The sequence below is a fragment of the Eubalaena glacialis genome, chromosome 19, assembly GCF_028564815.1.
Source record: "Eubalaena glacialis isolate mEubGla1 chromosome 19, mEubGla1.1.hap2.+ XY, whole genome shotgun sequence".
NCBI classification, from domain to species: domain Eukaryota; kingdom Metazoa; phylum Chordata; class Mammalia; order Artiodactyla; family Balaenidae; genus Eubalaena; species Eubalaena glacialis.
Window position 1 is genome coordinate 9517600 of NC_083734.1, and position 19901 is coordinate 9537500.

At 47.8% G+C, this 19901-nt stretch overlaps 1 protein-coding gene and 1 non-coding gene across 3 annotated transcripts in view; one reads left to right on the forward strand and one right to left on the reverse strand.

The window, feature by feature from the left end:
- The first annotated feature begins 3095 nt into the window (after window positions 1–3095).
- Window positions 3096–19901, forward strand: part of CTC1 (CST telomere replication complex component 1) — a 19253-nt gene continuing 2447 nt past the window's right edge. Inside the window, exons 1-17 of one of the 2 annotated variants that reach the window (XM_061176058.1) lie at window positions 3096–3143; window positions 6461–6624; window positions 9438–9675; window positions 9827–10035; window positions 10370–10514; window positions 14135–14425; window positions 14528–14656; window positions 15172–15404; window positions 15529–15706; window positions 15805–16005; window positions 16560–16686; window positions 17298–17412; window positions 17557–17884; window positions 17961–18050; window positions 18289–18482; window positions 19333–19394; window positions 19490–19664. In XM_061176058.1, the coding sequence (XP_061032041.1) occupies window positions 3111–3143; window positions 6461–6624; window positions 9438–9675; window positions 9827–10035; window positions 10370–10514; window positions 14135–14425; window positions 14528–14656; window positions 15172–15404; window positions 15529–15706; window positions 15805–16005; window positions 16560–16686; window positions 17298–17412; window positions 17557–17884; window positions 17961–18050; window positions 18289–18482; window positions 19333–19394; window positions 19490–19664 (2912 nt within the window). In that variant the 5' untranslated portion in view covers window positions 3096–3110. Of the gene's footprint in view, window positions 3144–6460; window positions 6625–9437; window positions 9676–9826; window positions 10036–10369; window positions 10515–14130; window positions 14426–14527; window positions 14657–15171; window positions 15405–15528; window positions 15707–15804; window positions 16006–16559; window positions 16687–17297; window positions 17413–17556; window positions 17885–17960; window positions 18051–18288; window positions 18483–19332; window positions 19395–19489; window positions 19665–19901 lie in introns of those variants that run through there. The other variant, XM_061176059.1, reaches the window with a different exon arrangement.
- Window positions 11091–11163, reverse strand: TRNAW-CCA (transfer RNA tryptophan (anticodon CCA)). Its single transcript has one exon. It is a non-coding gene; the product is annotated as a tRNA-Trp (tRNA).

A 19901-nucleotide genomic window follows, 5' to 3' on the forward strand; every position in this document is an offset into this window, starting at 1 on the left:
AGAGATAAACCCATGCACCTATGGTCAACTAATCTATGACAAAGGAGGCAAGGATATACAATGGAGAAAAGACAGTCTCTTCAATAAGTGGTGCTGGGAAAACGGGACAGCTACATGTAAAAGAATGAAATTAGAACACTCCCTAACACCATACACAAAAATAAATTCAAAATGGATTCGAGACCTAAATGTAAGACCGGACACTATAAAACTCTTAGAGGAAAACATAGGAAGAACACTCTTTGACATAAATCACAGCAAGATCTTTTTTGATCCACCTCCTAGAGTAATGGAAATAAAAACAAAAGTAAACAAATGGGACCTAATGAAATTTAAAGGCCTTTTCAAAACAAAGGAAACTACAAACAAGACGAAAAGACAACCCTCAGAATGGGAGAAAATATTTGCAAACGAATCAATGGACAAAGGATTAATCTCCAAAATATATAAACAGCTCATGCAGCTCAATATTAAAAAAACAAACAACCCCATCCAAAAATGGGCAGAAGGGGCTTCCCTGGTGGCGCAGTGGTTGAGAATCTGCCTGCCAATGCAGGGGACACAGGTTCAAGCCCTGGTCTGGGAAGATCCCACATGCCGGAGCGACTAGGCCCGTGAGCCACAATTACTGAGCCTGCGCGTCTGGAGCCTGTGCTCCGCAACAAGAGAGGCTGCGATAGTGAGAGGCCCACGCACCGCGATGAAGAGTGGCCCCCACTTGCCGCAACTAGAGAAAGCCCTCGCACAGAAACGAAGACCCAACACAGACATAAATAAATAAATTAAAAAAAAAAAATGGGCAGAAGACCTAAATAGACATTTCTCCAAAGAAGACATACAGATGGCCAAGAAGCACATGAAAAGATGCTCAACATCACTAATTATTAGAGAAATGCAAATCAAAACTACAATGAGGTATCACCTCACACCAGTTAGAATGGGCATCATCAGAAAATCTACAAACAACAAATGCTGGAGAGGGTGTGGAAAAAAGGGAACCCTCTTGCACTGTTGGTGGGAATGTTAACTGAAACAGCCACTATGGAGAACAGTATGGAGGTTCCTTAAAAAACTAAAACTAGAATTACCATATGACCCAGCAATCCCACTACTGGGCATATACCCAGAGAAAACCATAATTCAAAAAGACACATGCACCCCAATGTTCATTGCAGCACTATTTACAATAGCCAGGACATGGAAGCAACCTAAATGCCCATCGACAGACGAATGGATAAAGAAGAGGTGGTACATATATACAATGGAATATTACTCAGCCATAAAAAGGAACGAAATTGAGTCATTTGTAGAGACGTGGATGGATCCAGAGACTGTCATACAGAGTGAAGTAAGTCAGAAAGAGAAGAACAAATATCGTATATTAAAGCATATATATGGAACCTAGAAAAATGGTACAGATGAACCGGTTTGCAGGGCAGAAATTGAGACACAGATGTAGAGAACAAACGTATGGACACCAAGGGGGGAAAGTGGCGGGGGGTGGTGGTGGTGGTGGTGGTGTGATGAATTGGGAGATTAGGATTGACATATATACACTAATATGTATAAAATGGATAACTAATAAGAACCTGCTGTTTAAAAAAATAAATAAAATTAAATTAAAAAAAAAAAAAAAACGGTGGCCGGGGGGTCTTCCAGAGTTGAGAAATATTGAATGCAAAAGGAAAGATTAGGTTTGGGATTTTGACTAGGCTCTGACTGGTGTTCTAATTAGGGAGCCAGTGTGGCTGGAGTGGAGTAGGAGAGAGGTTTCAGCTTCTCTGGGGGAATCTCTCTCGTTGCTATTGTTTTGGTGAAAAAGGAAGGAACACATCTCTGATGTAATAATGGGAAATAACTGCAAACAAAGATTTGCCTTATAAATAACTTAGCACCACAGTGCATAACTAGTTCATGCAATAAGGAATAGAGAGCTTGCATTGAATGAAGTTGAATTAGGGGATACCATAACTTGTAGAATTAAAGTCTTTATTCTCCTGTTATGACTAGAGCATTCTTATTGTCTAAAGTGTTTATACTTACTATATTATAGTCAATGTTTATTCTATCTTGCTCCAAAAACAACTTGAAGTTCCTATAAGTGTACAATGGCGTTAAATGCCTCTCTTTTACTTTATGTCTTTAATTTCCCCTCCTTCCCTCCAGCCTCACTGACTTCTTGCATTTCTTTCCACCGCTGGGCCTTTGTGTTTGTTGTTTCACCTGCCCATTCTTTCTCTTTGATCCCCATCATATGAATCCTTCATCTCTTTCAATTCTTTAATATAAAGTCACCTTTTCAGTAAGGCCTTCTCTATATAAAAGGGACACACCACACCACCCCCTGCATTCCATAGCACCTATTACTAACATTCTACACATTTTACCTTTTTTTTTTTTTAACTGTCAGCCTCCATGTTCTAGAATGTAACCTCCATGGGAGCAGGGATTTTTGTCTGCTTTGTTCACTGCTGTATCCCCAAAGCCTAGAACAGTGCCTGACACATAGTTGCATGAATTCTGTGCACTCCACTGCCTATTAAGCCATGGATTGATTGGGTGGTTGACTAAATTAGGGAGAGCAGAGGCTTTTATTAGTAGATCCACAAAAATTTATCAAGTTCTTATTTAACAACAAGCACTGTTCTAGGCACCAAATACAAAGAAGAATAGAATAAAGGCTCTAGGTACTCACAGTCAAGTGGGGAAAACAGTTAAACAATTACAGCAATGAGTTAAGGCCACAAAGCAAGTATGAATGATGTGCTGCATTAAGGAGGAAACACTTCTCTCTGCTTGGCACAATCAGGGAGATGGAAAGATGCATAGGAATTACCAGCCAGAATGGCTGTGTTTGAGCTCCTGAGCTCCCCCACCCCACGGATGCCAGACAGGATATCACTGGGGAAGAGGTTGGGGGTGCCAGAGTCGGAGTGCCAGAGTCGGCGTGCCAGAGTGCGAGACAGAGGTGGCAGTGGAGCAGAGAGATCCTGACGCTGAAGGGGGAGAAGTCGGAGGTGGAGCCAAGGGGGCGCCCGCCGATGACGTCACGGACCAGCCCGCCTTCGAGTCTCGGCGCGCTTTCCAGGGGGTGGAGTCGCCGGAGCATCATGGCTGCCTGCCGGGCTGAGGCTCTTGGCTCCGTGAGTGCTGTTCTGTCTCCCTCGTCCCTTTTTTCTTGCCTGTCCCAAATTTTTTTTCTGTTCCTGTAAGCTCCACCTTGCCTCGTTGCCTCCCTGACTTAGCTGGCCGCCCCCAGGCGAGGGGGGACGGTGAGGCTCTTCGTCCCGCCCCTCTCACTGGTTCTGCGATTACATTTATTCCATCATGGCTGTGGCGCCGGCTGTGAGCCATGAATACACGTCTGTCCACTCTTTAGGCTTCAAGCCCAATGGGAAGCCAGGAGCAGACGAACGGCTAACTGTGGGCCTGTGGATTCCTGGGGGAGACCCCTGACGCAGCTGTATGGGAAAGGGGTAACCGATAATCTGGAAAAGCTTCTGAGACCCGAAGTGTGTGCAGGAGTTAGCAAGGGAAAAAAAAAAAAGCGCTAAAAGAAGTTTCAAGGCGGAGGCAAAAAACATGTTCAAAGGCAAGAGATAGAGCAGGTGTCTTTGAAAAACTCAAAAAGTTCAGCTGGGTGGTGGTGGAGGGGGTCAAAGGTAACAGTCTCGTAAGTCTTGGTAGGCAGTGATTTCAACCGGAGGATAATTGGGAGTTATTGAAAGGTTCTAAGCAAAAGAGTGGATGAGTTTTGTTTTCGTTTCCTGAGGTAGCAGAGTAGAGAGTGGACTGCGGTGGTCCCCAACCTTTTTGGCACCAGGGACCGGTTTCGTGGAAGACAGTTTCTTTTTCGGGGGGAGGGATGGTTTCGGGATGATTCAAGCACATTGATTTATTATGGTCTCTATGCAGTCAGACCTCTCTGCTAATGATAATTTATTTGTTTTTGCAGCTACTCCCCAGCGCTAGCGTCACTGCCTCAGCTCCACCTCAGATCATCAGGCGTTAGAGTCTCATAAGGAGCGCACAGCCTAGATCCCTCACATGCGCAGTTCACAGTAGGGTTCTCGCTTCCATGAGAATCTAATGCCATCGCTGCTCTGAAAGGAGGCGGAGCTCAGGCGATAATGCGAGCGATGGGGAGTGGCTGTAAATACAGATGAAGCTTCGCTTGTTCACCGCCCGCTGCTCACCTCCTCCTGTGCGGCCTGGTTCCTAACAGGCCACCGACCGGTACCGGTCCATGGCCCGGGGGTTGGGGACCCCTGGACTAGAGAGTATCAGTCAGAACGCTGTGGTTTAAATGTAGTAAGAGACGGTAGTGACACCGACCATGGCAGCAATGTTGAGGTTCCAGAGGTGAAAACAGTAAAAAGATATTGAGGAGATAGAATCTAAATTAAGTAAGCTCCCCAGATTAATACTGATATAGGCTGAAGTTTGAGAACACTGTACACTTTCTTCTCAACCTCATCCACTGACTGCATGGCTTTAATAGCCAGTGATAGATGCTGATTTTTCCTAAATCTCTACTTTGGCTGTGATCTCTCTCCTGAGCTCTAGTTATATCCATCTGCCTGCCAGATTCTCCATCTGGCCAGCCTACAGGCACCACATATGCCCAACAGTGAGCTTTTCAGAAAATCCACCCCTCTTCCAGTGTTCATTAACTTGGCAAATAGCACCCTCAACCGAATAGTTCTGCCATGAAATGTGGATGTCCTCTTTCACGTCTTCCTTTCCCTACACAAGAACCAAGTTCAAAACACACTCTGGAGCTAACTCCCCCCACCCTACCCACTCCTGGATTCTGAGTCAATAGACGGGATCACCTAAAAATCAGTTGCATTTTCAACAGAACTTTGGTGATTCTGAGGCATCAGTACCAGTTTGAGAAACAGTAGTATTCAGTGTGCCAATGGACAGGTCCTCAGGAACAGGAGCTAAAAGAGAAGATCAAGAGAGGAAGGCAAAAAGTGTGGGAGTCTGATGTTGGTGGGCAGTTCTGAGTGATAACCTGGTCCAATTTTGACAACACTGACCATGAACAAGAGTGTTTGACTGAGGTGGGGTGAAGGTGAAGGTCAATGATAGGGCCATCCACAAGGACACTGAAGTCATCTAGAACTTGAACACTGGTTTTTCAAGCTGTTTTCAAGCTGCTAAAGGTTAACTGGATGTGGAGGAGTGACTGGAGGAGCATTGGAGGAACAGGGATAGAGCTATAATGGTTTTGAATTATCACTGGGGATCAAGAAGGATAAAGGTCATTAAGTATTGTTGAACTCTGTCGGAATTTTAAAATAAATCTGCTTAGCACTAGGAGTAGGCTAAGCTGGCCCCCTCCCCTAGAGTTATCTGTATATAAAGGCAACTATGTCCCCAGAATCTGGTACAGATACGAAGATGGTTCCTGTCCTCCTTAGGAAGCCCACATCTTAGCTGCAAAGACAGAACAGGAAACAATTCCAGTGGGATTGTATCTCATATATATTTAGCTTATAGGCACTCAAATGTATACACTTCACTAAAAAAAGAGGGGGATGATTAAAAATTATACTCTGCTTATGTCCTTTTATGTAATGTCTATTATGAGGCACATTTCCATTTCCATATACATATTACTGTATAGTGTTATGTACTATTCCTTATGAGCGATTTAAAGGAATTTTTTTGAGGGTGACCTTAGACCAGTCTGGTTTTTCAACTTGCTGGCTTTAGAATCAGAGCGTATAGAAGGTGGGCTGCCACTGTATCTGGTGGTCATTGCTCCACGTGCAAGGTGCTGTGGGAGCGCCAAGGAGGGAGCAGCATTCTGCCGGGGATGCTCAAAGAAGGCTTCACAAGGAATATTTATTCTGCTTGAGCACTTTCAGGATTGGTACAGGTTTGTTAAAGAAGGAGGCAAGACCAAAGCTGGATGGCCAGTTGTCTAAGTTGATTGGCTGAACTAAGACTTCTAAGGTTTCTTCAAGCTCTAAACTCCTTTACTTTACATCTTCATTTTTTCCCGCTTGATTTTTTTTTTTTTTTTGGCTGCGCTGGGTCTTCGTTGCTGCACGCAGGCTTTCTCTAGTTGCGGCGAGCTGGGGGGGGGCTACTCTTCGTTGCAGTGCGGGGGCTTCTCTTATTGCAGAGCATGGGCTCTAGGCACCCGGGCTTCAGTAGTTGGCGGTGCGCAGGCTCAGTAGTTGTGGTTCACGGGCTCTAGAGTGCAGGCTCAGTAGTTGTGGTGCACAGGCTTAGTTGCTCCACGACATGTGGGATCTTCCAGGACCAGAGATCGAACCTGCGTCACCTGCATCTGTAGGTGGATTCTTAACCACTGTGCCACCAGGGAGGTTCTCCCTCTTGATTTAAAAAAAAAAAAAAAAAAATCTATTCCTTTATTCTTCCCCAGTTTCCTTGGTGGGCAAGATGGTCAGGAAGGTGTTTGAACTCGCTTCACTTTCCTCAGGAGCAAGCCTGGCTTGAGGCTGCCCAGGCCTTCATCGAAGAGACCCTGTGTCCACCTGGCAAGGAGCCTGATGTCCAGTTGACTCAGCTGGTAATTGACTGTGTGAAGACTATCTGGTTGTCCCAGGGAAGGAACCAGGGTTTAACACTGCCCCTCAGCTACAGGTAAGGAGAAGTGGGGTTCCCAGGAAAGTTAAATTTGGGATTGAAAAGGAAGGACTTATCATTTGAGTTGAATGAGAGGAAACTTAAGGGGAGGAAAAGGTGGTCTAAAGAAAACCCCTTCTGCCAGTCTTTCTCATTCTCCATCAAGCTGCTTTCCTTTTCCTGTAGTTCTCCTTAATTGGCTCAAGTCAAGTTTAGAGACAAGGAGAGGGGCGTGAGAAGATAGAAAGAAAATACGGAAAAAGAACCCTCAAAGTGGGGAGAGAGGCTGATACTATTTCATTTTGTGCATTAGGAAACTAAGATACAGACCGTGACTTCAGCAAGTGTAGATCGTTGTTTTTGGAAGACCTGAGTTTGAGGTCTTCTGAAGGTGTTTTTTTGTTTGTTTTGTTTTTGTCCTTTTTAACACTATACTACCATTCCTAAACCGTTCTAGGCAATGTTAATAAAGTGCTACAGGAAAAGGGTTCCATGGGCAAATAAGTTTGAGAGACATTGGATAAGATAAACTTCCCTAGGAGAATCATGAGGCTCATTGACATGTTAAAGGCTCCGAAAAGTTCTGCAAAAAGAAACCTGCTTACTCCTCGTAGAAGTAACTACTATCTGGAGTATGAGAGTATATCATTCTTGTGAATATCTTTATATTTTTTTCTATCCATGCATCTATCCCTAAGCAATATACAGTAGTTTTACATACCTGTAGACTTTGTATAAATGGTACCATACCTTGTATATCCTCTGCAGTTTGCTTTTTTGTGCTTCACATTATGCTTCTGAGATTTATTCACATTGATAGCTCTAGGTCATTTATTTTAACTGCTGTATGGTATTCTGTTACGTGAATAAACATATCACTGTTTGTTCTTTTTTAAAAAAAGGTAGAAATCTGTTTAGCTTTGTTTATTTTGTTATTTCCCAATAATAACTGAAAATCCAAAAAGAATAATTGAAAAGTGCTAAGTCAGCAATTTTTAGAAAACTTGCAACCTGTTTAAGTTTCTTGTTATTCTTCAAGATAAATGTAGACTAGATAGCACAATATGTAGAAGATGATGGATGAGGATAGAGTAAAAGTTATTTGACAGGTATAAATATTCATTCATTTTTCCATTTCCCTTCACTGAGTGCCTGCTGTGTGCCAGGTACTGTTGTGGCCTTGAAAGTTAGAGGGCAGTGGCCCATGCAAAAGGTCTGCGGTTATCACCTTCAGTTTCCTGACCTAAACCCTGAAGAATCTGAGAAAAGTGACCCCTATCCTTACTGTTTTCTGTCCTGAAGGTGCCTAGGGTAAAGGTACAGTTCCCTCCAGTTGTTTTTCCCTAGGCTTTTATAGAAGTAGGGAAAGACAAAAAGACTTTTGACTGAGACATACCTGGCTTTGCCACCTACGCCACTGTGTACCTGAACCTCTGTAAATTTCCTCATTGGTGTTTCCAGGGGTTTTTGGTGAAGATTCAATGCAGTATTGAGCGTGAATGGACCCAGTACAGTATGTGTATAGCAGGGGTGCAACGATGTTAGTTTCTGTCTTTGCCTTTTATCTGCTCTGAAGTCATTGGGGAAGAATGAGGCAGATGCGGAAGGGGAGTGGGCCATCTAGAACAGCATTTCTAATCTTTAGCACTCACATGTGGCTTATGTTCATGAGTGCAACAAGGAGGATAAATTGTCATGTTTTGTAACCTTATCCTGTTTCTTTTCCGCTGAAAAAACCATGGGAATGGAAGTGAGTGAAAAAACCATGGGAATGTAATAATGGTATTACAAAAATGTGAATCTATCACAACTTTGATAATTTAGCTTGTATCACATTCTCTGTGATATCCCTCACAATTGGTAATGACTCAGCAGTGTTGCGGCACTTTGCTTAAGAACGGTTGATCTCGGACTTCCCTGGTGGCGCAGTGGTTAAGAATCCGCCTGCCAACGCAGGGGACATGGGTTCGAGCCCTGGTCCGGGAAGATCCCACATGCCGTGGAGCAACTAAGCCCGTGCACCACAACTACTGAGCCTGTGCTCTAGAGCCCGCGAGCCGCAACTACTGAGCCCGCATGCCACAACTACTGAAGCCTGCGCGCCTAGAGCCCATGCTCTGCAACAAGAGAAGCCACCGCAATGAGAAGCCAACGCACCACAACGAAGAGTAGCCCCCGCTCGCCGCAACTAGAGAAAGCCCGTGCGCAGCAACAAAGACCCAATGCAGCCAAAACTAAATAAATGAATAAATAAATTTTTTTTAAAAAAAAAAGAATGGTTGATCTCAAACATCTCTTGAGATTTGGGAGCTTGTGATATCAACTCCCACCTCAGCCTCAGCTTCCCAGCCAGTCTCTAGTACTGTGATACTCCAGACTAGGAAGGAAACCTGGCTGGGGCCAATGAGGTTGAGCCATTAGGCAGATGCCTTAGTGCCCCCACTGAAGTTCTCTGTGGAGCTGAGAGCTGAGATGCTGTCAAGGGAGCAGTTTGTGTTGTCTCTAAAATGTTCTCCCCACATGCTCATCTCAGGCTGCTCTTACATTCCCACTCCATTTCTCTGGGTCCTCTCTGTGGCACTGTCTTGTTCAAGATATGATTCAGCACAGACTTTCTTCCTGCCTTCCCTAGGTACTACCCAGTGTTTAGACCCAGACCCCATCCTCATTTTCTTAGGCCCTCACTCCCAGTTTTTTCAATCAATCAAACCTTCTTAGTCCAGGTTCCCCACTGATCTTTCCTTGGGATCTTGGGGGATTGTTGGGGTTGAGGATAAAATTCCTAGGCTTGGACATAGCTTTACAAAACCTCTGTTCTCTTCACTCTGCAGCTTTGTCTCAGTAAAGGACCTCAGGACCCACCAACGTCTCCCATGCTGCAGCCACTTGTCCTGGAGCAGTACTGCGTACCAGGCTTGGGCCAAAGAGGCTGGACCATGTGGGGTCCCCCTGCCCCGGGAACGGCTGTTACTTTTAGGGACACTAACAGACCTATCAGGGGACTTGGAACAAGAGTGCAGGAATGGAAGCCTCTATATAAGAGATAACACTGGTACCCTGGGCTGTGAGGTGAGTAGGAAGGGCGCAGTCAGATCCCTCAGATCCTAATAAAAATGGTGACTAGGGAGCAAGACAATTAAGTCTCTGAGGGAACAGAGATGGAGGGGGAGTGGACTGGATGCTGGGGTCCTGAGTAATCCTTGCCCTTGGTCTTTTCTAGCTCATAGATCTGGACCTTTCTTGGTTGGGCCATCTCTTTCTGTTCCCCAGCTGGAGTTACCTCCCTCCTGCGATGAAGTCCTCAGGAGAAGGGCACTTGGAGCTCTGGGGTGCCCCTGTGCCAGTGTTTCCCTTGACCATCAGTCCTGGCCCCCTCACCCCCATCCCTGTTCTCTACCCAGAGATGGCTTCCCGCCTGCTCAGGCACAGGTAATTCTTCCATGTAGGGGAGGAGGCAGCACTGTAAAACTGGGATGATGATGGTGGGTCAGTGGAAGGAGGGAAAGAAAGGCATCGAGAGTAATATAGATGGAATGTTCCAAATCAGGGGAACAATGGGGCCTCTCAGAAAGTTAAGAGCCAGATTCTTCAAGGGAAGTGTGCCTTATCTAAGGGCAGGTAGAGTTTGAAGGAGGTTTTTAGAACAATGACTTTGGGCTATGGAAATTTTACATCACTACTAGATTATAGTGGAAAGGAAGGTATTTGTAGGGAAAAAAAAAGAGAGAGAAATAAAAATGACTTCTCTCTCTACTTTTTTTAGAAGCAAGCACAGAAATGTGCAGCCAAACCTTGCTGGGGAGCTGGTTCGATTGAGCGCTCTGGTGAAAAGTCGAAAGAAATCGTACTTCATCCTGTCTCTTGGTGGATCATCCCCAGTTGGCAGCCATGTGTCTGTCGTCGTGCAGGTGAGGATTAGGGTCAATTCAGGGGTGTGGAGGTGTGGGAGGGGGGTACGAACTCCTAATAGGAAAGATAACATCATAGGAGGAACCAGGTAGGAAAGGAGGCCAGCTGGGGAGAGTTGTTTCTGGAACAGTGCTGTTGAGGGAGCAGTGTGAGTGACGCCTTCCCTACATACAGGAGGTGGGGAGTAGACTTCCCTGCTGTGCAGCTCATTCGAGGAGACGACTTTTGTATCATGTGTCCCATTTTGAAAACCTGCCAGAATCACTTGTTTTTCCCCTGCATTAGAAGAATGACCAAGGAAAGTATTTATCTTAACACCATTAAAACATGAAATCCATGTACTTTTAGTAAAACTTGATACATATTGTTGAGTCTTTTTATATCAACTGGTATGATTTTTTTTTTTTTTAATATTTATTTATTTGGTTGTGCCGGGTCTTAGTTGCAGCAGGTGGGCTCTTTAGTTGCGGCTCCCAGGCTCCTTAGTTATGGCTTGCCAGCTCCTTAGTTGTAGCGCATGGGCTCCTTAGTTGTGGCATGCAAACTCTTAGTTGCGGCATGCACGTGGGATCTAGTTCCCTGACCAGGGATCGAACCTGGGCTCCCTGCATTTGGAGTGCAGAGTCTTATCCACTGTGCCACCAGGGAAGTCCCTGGTATGATTTTAAAGTCATTCATTTTTATACTGATATTGTTATATGATTTATACAATTATCTGAATAACGTTTCAGAAGCATTCAAAACAATTAAAGGATGAACGGGCTCTTTAACATGCATATCGAAAAAGGAAACTATGAAATTTACTAGCACTATAAGAATTCTTACCTGTATCTGTGTGTGTCATGAGCTGGAGTAACAGTAATTAGAGTATAAAGAAACTAAAAAAGCTTACAAACCACCCAAATTTCTGATCTTGTTTTTTCCTCTTGGGTTAAAGAGGAGCTTATGTATATTGTTTACATTAGAATGTTTTAAGTCTCCTAGAGCATTCAAAAATTCTGGGCATGGTAGGATTGGCTCATTCGAGGGAGAAAGCTCTGAAATGCACTTGAATTTCTGCAGGGCAACTGAAGTAGGCCAAGCCCTTTGGGTAGTTTATAATCTTATTGTAGATTCTATATCATATTGATTTGTAAAACAAGCAGAGAGTAATACAGAACAGTGTGTAAGTTCCAAGGTGTGTGGTATAGTTGTAACTGCTATAGCAGGTTAGCTAGAGTTTATTATGTGGAGAGAAGCCTAAGGAGGGAGAGTTTAGACTCGATCTGGTTCCTGAAGGTGGCTAGGATTTGAATACCTAGAAGAGAGGGAGGGCTGTCTGGGACTGGAGTATCACCTGTACCACGATTGGCCCTTTATTGAGCATGTGCTGTATGCTAGGGGCTTTGGTCATTTCAGAGGCACAAAATTGAGTAAGATGATGGCTCTTGTCCTCTGGAAGCTCTCAGCCGGATAAGTGAGTCAGTGATTACTGTTCAGGGTCATAAGTGCTGGGGTAGAGACATGCACATGCACAAGGCACTGTGAGGGTGCAGAGATGCGCTTTGGAATAAGTCTGGGAGGTCAGGGGAGGAGTGACCTTGGTTTGTTTACAGGCTGCTGAAGAGACACGTTGGAGAAATACTGTCACTCTAGATGATCCCAGTGAATCTCCTCCATGATAGAGGAGTGAGGTCATGTCTAGAAAGACAGAACTCTGAAGAGAGGAGTAAAGGTTCAGGGTAAACTGCTGTGCCAGGCAGTTGAGGATAAGAGATCGCTAAGCAGTGACAGAGGCGCAGCTGGAGAGGGTTAGCGTCAGTGTTTTGCCCTGGGGTGGTATGGGTCTGTCTTCCTCAGTAGGGTTTTTGCCTTAGAAGAAGAGTTGAGGAAAGAGAGGGCTGTGATGCTGTAAACTCAAGGGTGAAGTGTGGGTAAAAAGGGCAGGATTCAGGGGATAGGTATTCAGATCCCGGCATTTGGACAGAGGAAGGGAAGGACCTCAACGTCTGAATAAAGGAGAAGTGGCTGCAATATTGGGAGGTCCTAGTGAGAGGTTAGAGGAAGTCTAGTGAGCCCAGGGGGAGCAGGGGAGAGCAGAGGCACCAGTATTCAGTCATTCATTTGTGTGTTCGGTCAAACCATCATTAGCTACTTGTTCTGCATAAGCAGTAAGCTTAAGTGAAATCTTAGCAATACCTTATGATGAGTTGTGACGTCCAAGGTCTGACTGGTGGTACTCAGCTGGTTTTAGAGAGAAATGGGAGTCTGTGAAGCGGAGCATAGGGGACCGTGAAGTTCAAGTATCCAGAGTCATCAGTGTGTTGTTTTAAATTTATTTATTTATTTATTTTTGGCTGTGTTGGGTCTTTGTTTCTGAGCGAGGGCTTTCTCTAGTTGCGGCGAGCGGGGGCCACTCTTCATCGTGGTGCGCGGGCCTCTCACTGTCGCGGCCTCTCTTGTTGCGGAGCACAGGCTCCAGATGTGCAGGCTCAGTAGTTGTGGCTCACGGGCCCAGTTGCTCTGCGGCATGTGGGATCTTCCCAGACCAGGGCTCTAACTGTCCCCTGCCTTAGCAGGCAGATTCTCAACCACTGCGCCACCAGGGAAGCCCCATCAGTGTGTTTTGAAGCCCCTGAGAATGGCAGCCGTGCTCTGGGAGGGACGTGCCCTAGAAGATCGTTACATTTATTAACGGTCTCATCTATGTAACTTTTTTCCTTTTGCTTACATTTCTTCAACAACCACCTTTCTCCATTCCATATGAGACCCTCTGCCGTTCATTTTTACTTTCCTACTTGGATGTTTCTCCCTTTCCAACAGATTGAAAGTCTTCAGCATGTTATTTCTGGGTTTTTTCTTCATCTCAGCCCTTCCATCTTGCCTCCAGCAACTGCCAAGAACATTCCTCCTCCATCCTGGCCAGGGTTTTCACTGCCTTGCTCATTCTGAGTTCTGAACATTTCTGTGTTGTTGCCTCTTGCTTGAATCACCCTTCTCTCTCCTCTCTACTTCAGCAAAGCAGAGGTGGCCTTCAGGACCCTGGCAAGTTCAGCTTCTTTCACTTGGCCTTCCTGATCATTCCACCACATCCTGACCTCTTTCTTTCTCTGAAACCTTACCGGATGTATATTGTTTTTGCCACTTGATCCTACATGGCTCCATGTTATTACTTGGGTTTGTATCTGTGTTTCCCAGTGGTTTGAAATATGTTGGAGATGAGAGAAGTCTATGATATTTCCCTTAACATCTGTCCCAATACTGGATACTTATGTACCGTGTGCATACTGATTAAATAAGTGAACGTTGTTTGTATGGCTGGTTTGTATGTTGGAGTGGGATGGGGAAAGGGCAGAATTTTCTGAAAGGAATATTTATATATTTTGGAGAAAGTTGTAGGGATGGTTTGTGCCTTGGGGGAGGGATTAGGAAGTATTTGCCGTCTCCTATGAGAGGGGAGAGATCCTGAGAGTTCTGTGGCTTAAGATTTAATTGGCGAACAGGGAAGATGAAGAGGCAAGGAAAGGCTCTCGAGGAGCAGGTCTTTGAGGTCACATTGTGATGGGAAGGGACCCTGGCAGAGGGGCAGCATCATGGGAAGCCTCTCACGTACCGTGTTGCCTGCTTCCGCACAAGCCAGGTCCCTGCCCAGCTGGTGTGGCACCGAGCCCTTTGGCCTCATAAGGCCTATGTGCTGACGGAGCTGCGAGTGTCCAAGCTCCCCGGTCACCGTTGCCGGATTTGGATGACCAGTCCCTCCTCCCAGCTTCTGCCACTGAAACCAGAATGTGTGCGAGAGCTGGAACTGGAGCTGGAAGGAGCCCCCTTGGAGACTAGCCCCCAGCCACTCCCCATACTCGGCAGTCCCCAAGGCGAGAAGGGTCCAGGTCCAGACGGTCTCGTCCGGGACTCCAGGCTCTTATCATACACGGTGAGCATGAGGGAGAGATCCTTGAGCCCGAAGGGCAGGAAACGTGGGGGTCTCCCAAGAGGAAGGGAACAGGGATCACCTGGCCCTTTGGCTTCTTTGCAGGGAATGGTCACTGGCACGCTGAATCAGCCTGCGGGCCTCTACGAGCTGGACGGGCAGCTGGGGCTCTGCCTCGCCTACCAGCGGTTCCGTGGCCTCAGGCGGGTAGTGCGACCAGGAGTCCGTCTGGAGGTATGTGAGGGGCCAGGGCTGGTGACAGAAGGAGACCCTTTCAGTAGCTTCTCTTACCTTTACGGGCTGGTCCTTCTTTGCAGCAGGTCGACGCCTCTACAGCAAGATTATGAAAATAATAAATGTGTGTTGGGGTGCGGGGGTGCTTTTGTTAAGAATGATTTGGACGAGAGCTCAGATCGGAAGGGAGTAGAGAGTGGGGCTCTGGGAGGAGCGGTTAGGCCCAGAGCCTCTCCTTTCCAGAAGGGCCTTCCAACTGGAGCTGAAGTGCAGGTGAGCAGCCAGGGCCCCACTGGCCAGGAGCCCCCCAGGCCCACAGAAAGGCTGAGTGAGGCTCCTGGGAGATGAAGCCATACCGCAGGGGAGCGGCTTGTGATGGAAGGCGAGGCCTAAGGGGCTGGAGGGAAACAACCTGTAAAGGAAAAATTGTATTTCTCCTGGGACCCAGGCAGTGGAAAACTGCATTTAACTCTGCCTGGGGTCACTGAGTTGCTTTTTCCCTTCTGCCTCCCCAGCTCCAGGATGTTCACCTCCTGCAGTCAATGGGTGGGGGGACGAGAAGGCCCATGTTAGCCCCCTGCCTCCGTGGCGCCGTTCTACTTCAGGGCTTCTCTCGTCTGATGCCTGAGACTCAGTCTTCCCACCGAGCCCCTGGGGCCTCCCTGTATGAGCAGCTGGTGTGGGAACATCAGTTAGGACTTCCCCTCTACCTGTGGGCCACCAAGGCCCTGGAGGAGCTGGCCTGCAAGTGAGGAGGACGAGGGTCTGGGCTGGGGAGGCGGTGGGAGTGGGACACTTCCTCTGTCAGCGAAGCCGGATTCTGGGAGACAGGGTCTTTGGGGGAAGTGACTCCGCTTCTTTCTGTGGCCAAGGCTGTGTCCCCATGTGCTGAGACACCACCAGTTCCTGCAGCATTCCTCGCCCGGGAACCCCAGCCTGGGACTACAGATCCTGGCCCCTACCTTGGAGGTTCTCGTTCCACCTGGCTGCCCCGGTCGGAACACACACAACGAGATCCTTGACGAGCCGCATCGCTGTCCACTGCAGAAGGTCTGAGGATGCGGGGGCACGGAGCTGGCAGAGCTCACACCCCGGGGGACACCCCGGGCACAGGGGACGCGTGATCTGATGTCTCTTCTCTCTGACAGTACGCTCGACTGCAGACCCCCTGCTCTTTCCCTACACTGGCTGCCCTGAAAGAGGAAGGGAAGTGCAGGGCCTGGGCCTCCTTTGACCCTAAGACCCTTCTGCCTCTCCCAGAGGCTTCTCACCTGCCCAGTTGCCAACTCAATCAGCGCCTGGCCTGGTCCTGGCTCTGCCTGCTGCCCTCTGCCTTCCACCCGGCCCCGGTAAGTGTGGCTCCAGCGGGGCTCAGGGGACTTCCTCTTTTTGCCATTTCCACTACCACTACCGTAGTCCTTTCTTGTCATTTTGACTACACTAGCCTTCTAACTAGAATGCTCCGTCTCTTCTTGGCCCCTCTAATCCGTTCTCCTGCAGCAACTAGAAGGGGTGGGGTACAATTGAACATCGATTATAAAACTCTCTTAATTTAAATGCTTCTCTTGTTTCTACCAGTGTGTATAAAATCAAACCCAAACTCCTTGTTATGTCTTGGGAGGTCCTCCATGGTGTCCTAGCTCTAACCTCGATTTGTATACTTTCTCTCTGGCTACTAAATGTGTGAATGCAGGTGCGTTTTTTCCACATCTGTCTACCCCACTTCAGTATAAATTCTTTGAGGTCACAGACCGTGTTTTTGTGGATCACTTTGTAGCTCTAACAGTTAACACAGTGCCTGGCACGTGGTAGATGCTCAGTATATTTGTTTAATAAAACTTGATGCCTCGGCCAGTATATCTGTTTAATAAAACTTGATGCCTCGGCCTTCATCTCCTTGTAGGTTCTACTTGGGGTTCTGGTGCCTTCATCTCGTAAAGGTTGTCTGCGACTTCAGGACCAAAGCGGTTCCCTCCCCTGCCTACTCCTGGCCAAGCCCTCGCAGCCCCTCACTGACCCTGGGCTCATAGGTTTGGAGTTCAGAGGTGGAGAGAGATGGTGGTGGGGTAGAGGTTCTCTGAACTGGGGGCTTGGCAGAAAGCACTGCTGGGATTTACTAGAGATGCTGGAGTGGCTTCTGTTGATCAACCAGTCTGGCGGGAGGTGTAGGAGGCTGGTATTGGCAGGTGGTGTAAAGGAGCAAGGGGTTCCCGGCCAGAACTACAATTCCCAACATTCACTTCTCCCTCCCTAGGCACACCAGGATGACAACTTCCATTTCTTACCTTCTTAGTGTGTAAGAGTAATGGGCTTATTTGGGCTTATTGAGGTTTGTAGGCAGGGAAACCCCGGAGAGGAAAGCTTTTCAGATCTCGTAACAGGCGTTCTAGGGATTTATGAGAAAGTAGAATCAAGGCCTCTCAGCCTAGGTGGCCAGGGGTGGGATTGGCCATGCAGATGGAATGGTTTCTCCCTTGGAGGTACAACTCCTCCAAGATGGGGCTCAGGCCTAGGCCTTCACGTCGTGTTAGGGGAGCAGCTCTGGCCTGAGTCAGGCAGTGAGACCTGCAGGGCGGTCAGCTTTACTGCCCATCCCACAATCCTCTCCTCTTGCCAAAATAGAAAAACTTTCTTCCTCCAGGCTGCCTGGTGCGGGCGGAGAGGTTCCAGTTGGTCGTAGAAAGGAATGTCAGAAGCAGCTTCCCTTCATGGAAGGAGCTGAGCATGACAGGCTTCATCCAGAAGAAGCAGGCCAGGTTGGTCATTAGAGTGGTGGCTGTCCTCTGAGTCTCTGAGGGGAAGGGGAAGGGGAAGGGCCCGGTGCAGGTGGTAGGACTCTGGGGCCCACAACATCCAGTGCCTGCAACGCTAAGAAACCTATTCCTTGTCTCTCCCAACAGAGTCTATGTCCAGATTTTTCTGGCTGATGCCCTGATCCTGTCTGTGCCCAGACCCGTCCTTCACTCGGCCACCTCCTCCACACCTCCTCAGACAGAGCCCTCCCTCCCAGAGGGTCCCCACATAGGCCAGAGCCGGCTGTTCTTGCTGTCCCACAAGGAGGCTCTGATGAAGAGGAACTTCTGTGTCCCCCCAGGAGCCAGTTCGGAGGTGCCCAAGCCCACCCTCAGTTTCCTTGTGTTAGGGAGCTGGCTTGGGGGCACCCAGAGGAAGGAGGGAACTGGATGGGGCCCACCCGAGCCCAGGGAAGATGAAAATTCAGATCAGAAGGTAAACTGGGGCCTGGGACCTGGGACCTGACCTTGTGCCCCAGCTCCTGTCTGAGGGACCCTGCTCTCCCCCTCAGGTTCTCCTCATCTTCCTCAGCTCCTCGGTCCGCTGGTTTGAGTTCTTGCACCCAGGGCAAGTGTACCGACTCGTGGTCCCTGGCCCTCCCGTGAGTGCCCTAGTTCACCATGCCCTTCCCCAGAAAGCTTTTTTTGGCTTGGGGTCTGGAGAGGAACTTCTAGGTCTAGAAGAAGGGTGGATTTAGATCAAATAGAAGGCCTGTCTGTGTCTGGATCACTTCCTTCACTAGGCTCCAGAGAGGAAACAAAACTGGGTCGTAGTATGTTAGGAACCTCTCTCCGGACCAGGACACACTCAGAGACGATCATCTCCCCATTTCCTGGCAGACACCAATGTTGTTCAAGGAGGGTGGTTCATCCTGCGTATCACAGCGTCCTCCGGAGCTGGCTGGCTGTGCGTCCTGCCTCACTGTCCAGGATGAGTGGACCCTGGAACTTGCGAGCTCCCAGGACATCCCAGAGGTGCTGGGTATCAGCAGGGCACTGCCTGAATCCTCGCTGACTGACCTGCTCAGTGACAAGTAAATGTCCACCAGCTTCTCCAGCTAGTTTGGCTGCTCTCTCTTCCTCTGCCGTGGTTGGGTCGGATGAACAGCCCATTCTCTGCTACAGTGTGTGTTTCTTGCATGTGATTTAGCTCCTAGAGGAATGATGTCAGTGTAAGATGCAAGTTGTGTTTCACACTTGATTTTCCTCCCAGTATGTTACTGTTCTGAAATGACTGTGAGCAGGCTTTCTCACAATTCAGGAAAAGCTTTAGCAATAAAAGGAAATATAAGAGACAAAAAAACAAGGACAAAAGCTGAAAAGCTTTAGGGAAGAACCTTCCTTTAGTGCAAGAAGTGGCTGGCTTATGGCTTCAGGAACAGCTATACTTTCCTCGTGTAGGCTTTTTCGGGGTAGCTGCAGTGCAGTTGAAGAAGCTGCATAGATACGTACCCCCTGTGTAAGCAAACAAACACCTTACTGGATTACATGTGTAATTTTTACAAAATTGATCACTATCAGAAGTGAAAGTTTTCAAGGACCTATGATTTGAAGGGAGGGGGCATGGGCCCCAGCATACAAAGCTGTGAACAATGGACTGACTGAGATTCTGGGTGTAAATGCAAGTGGTGATTCACCTCTGCTGGGGCGTTTCTTGGTGAGGCCTCTGGGTGCAAGGCTGTGTGGGTTTTGAGTGATCTGCACAACCCTGCTTTTCCCATGAACCCTGTTACTTTTAGCGTGTGGTTTGAGACAGTGCAAGGCTTTCCAGGGCCTCATAGATAATGTTCCGGCAGATACTGTAACTCCTTTCTGTCCTTGGATCTGACTGCATTCTCTGCTTTCTTAAGCCTCCATTCTCACTGTATTTCTCTGACCTTCCAGTTTCACAGATTCCTTGGTGTCTTTCTCAGCTGAGATTTTGTCACATCTCTGGATAAAGCCTGGTAATGACACCTCTTTTGGGGAAAGGTATGAAATACAGTGGTGGGACCTTGTGATCCTGAGAGAGACCACTGACCCCTCGCCTCTCCTTCTGTAGGGAGCTCTGGGGCCACGAGACGGTGTGTGAAGCTCACCGTAGCTCTGGAGACGGCCGACTGCGAATTCCCCCCTCACTTGGACATATATATCGAAGACCCACACTTGCCTCCCCCACAGGGACTTCTTCCAGGAGCCCGAGTCTACTTTAACCAGCTAGAGAAAAAGGTTTCCAGGTGAAGATCTGTGTTGATGTCTTTACCTCCCCTTCCTACTGATGTGGTTCTCTTGAACGCTCGCCCCTACGTGTGTGGCAATGACAACTTCTCTTTGGTATTACGTTTGCTGTGTTTCTCTGGTGTTTATGCCCTCTGCCCCCGCGAGATGTTCCAGACCAGTCCTTCCCTTATTCTTCCCTCTGCTCCAGTAGAGCCGGGGTTAGGGCATGTCCCTCAGGGGAGTGGCCTGGCCTG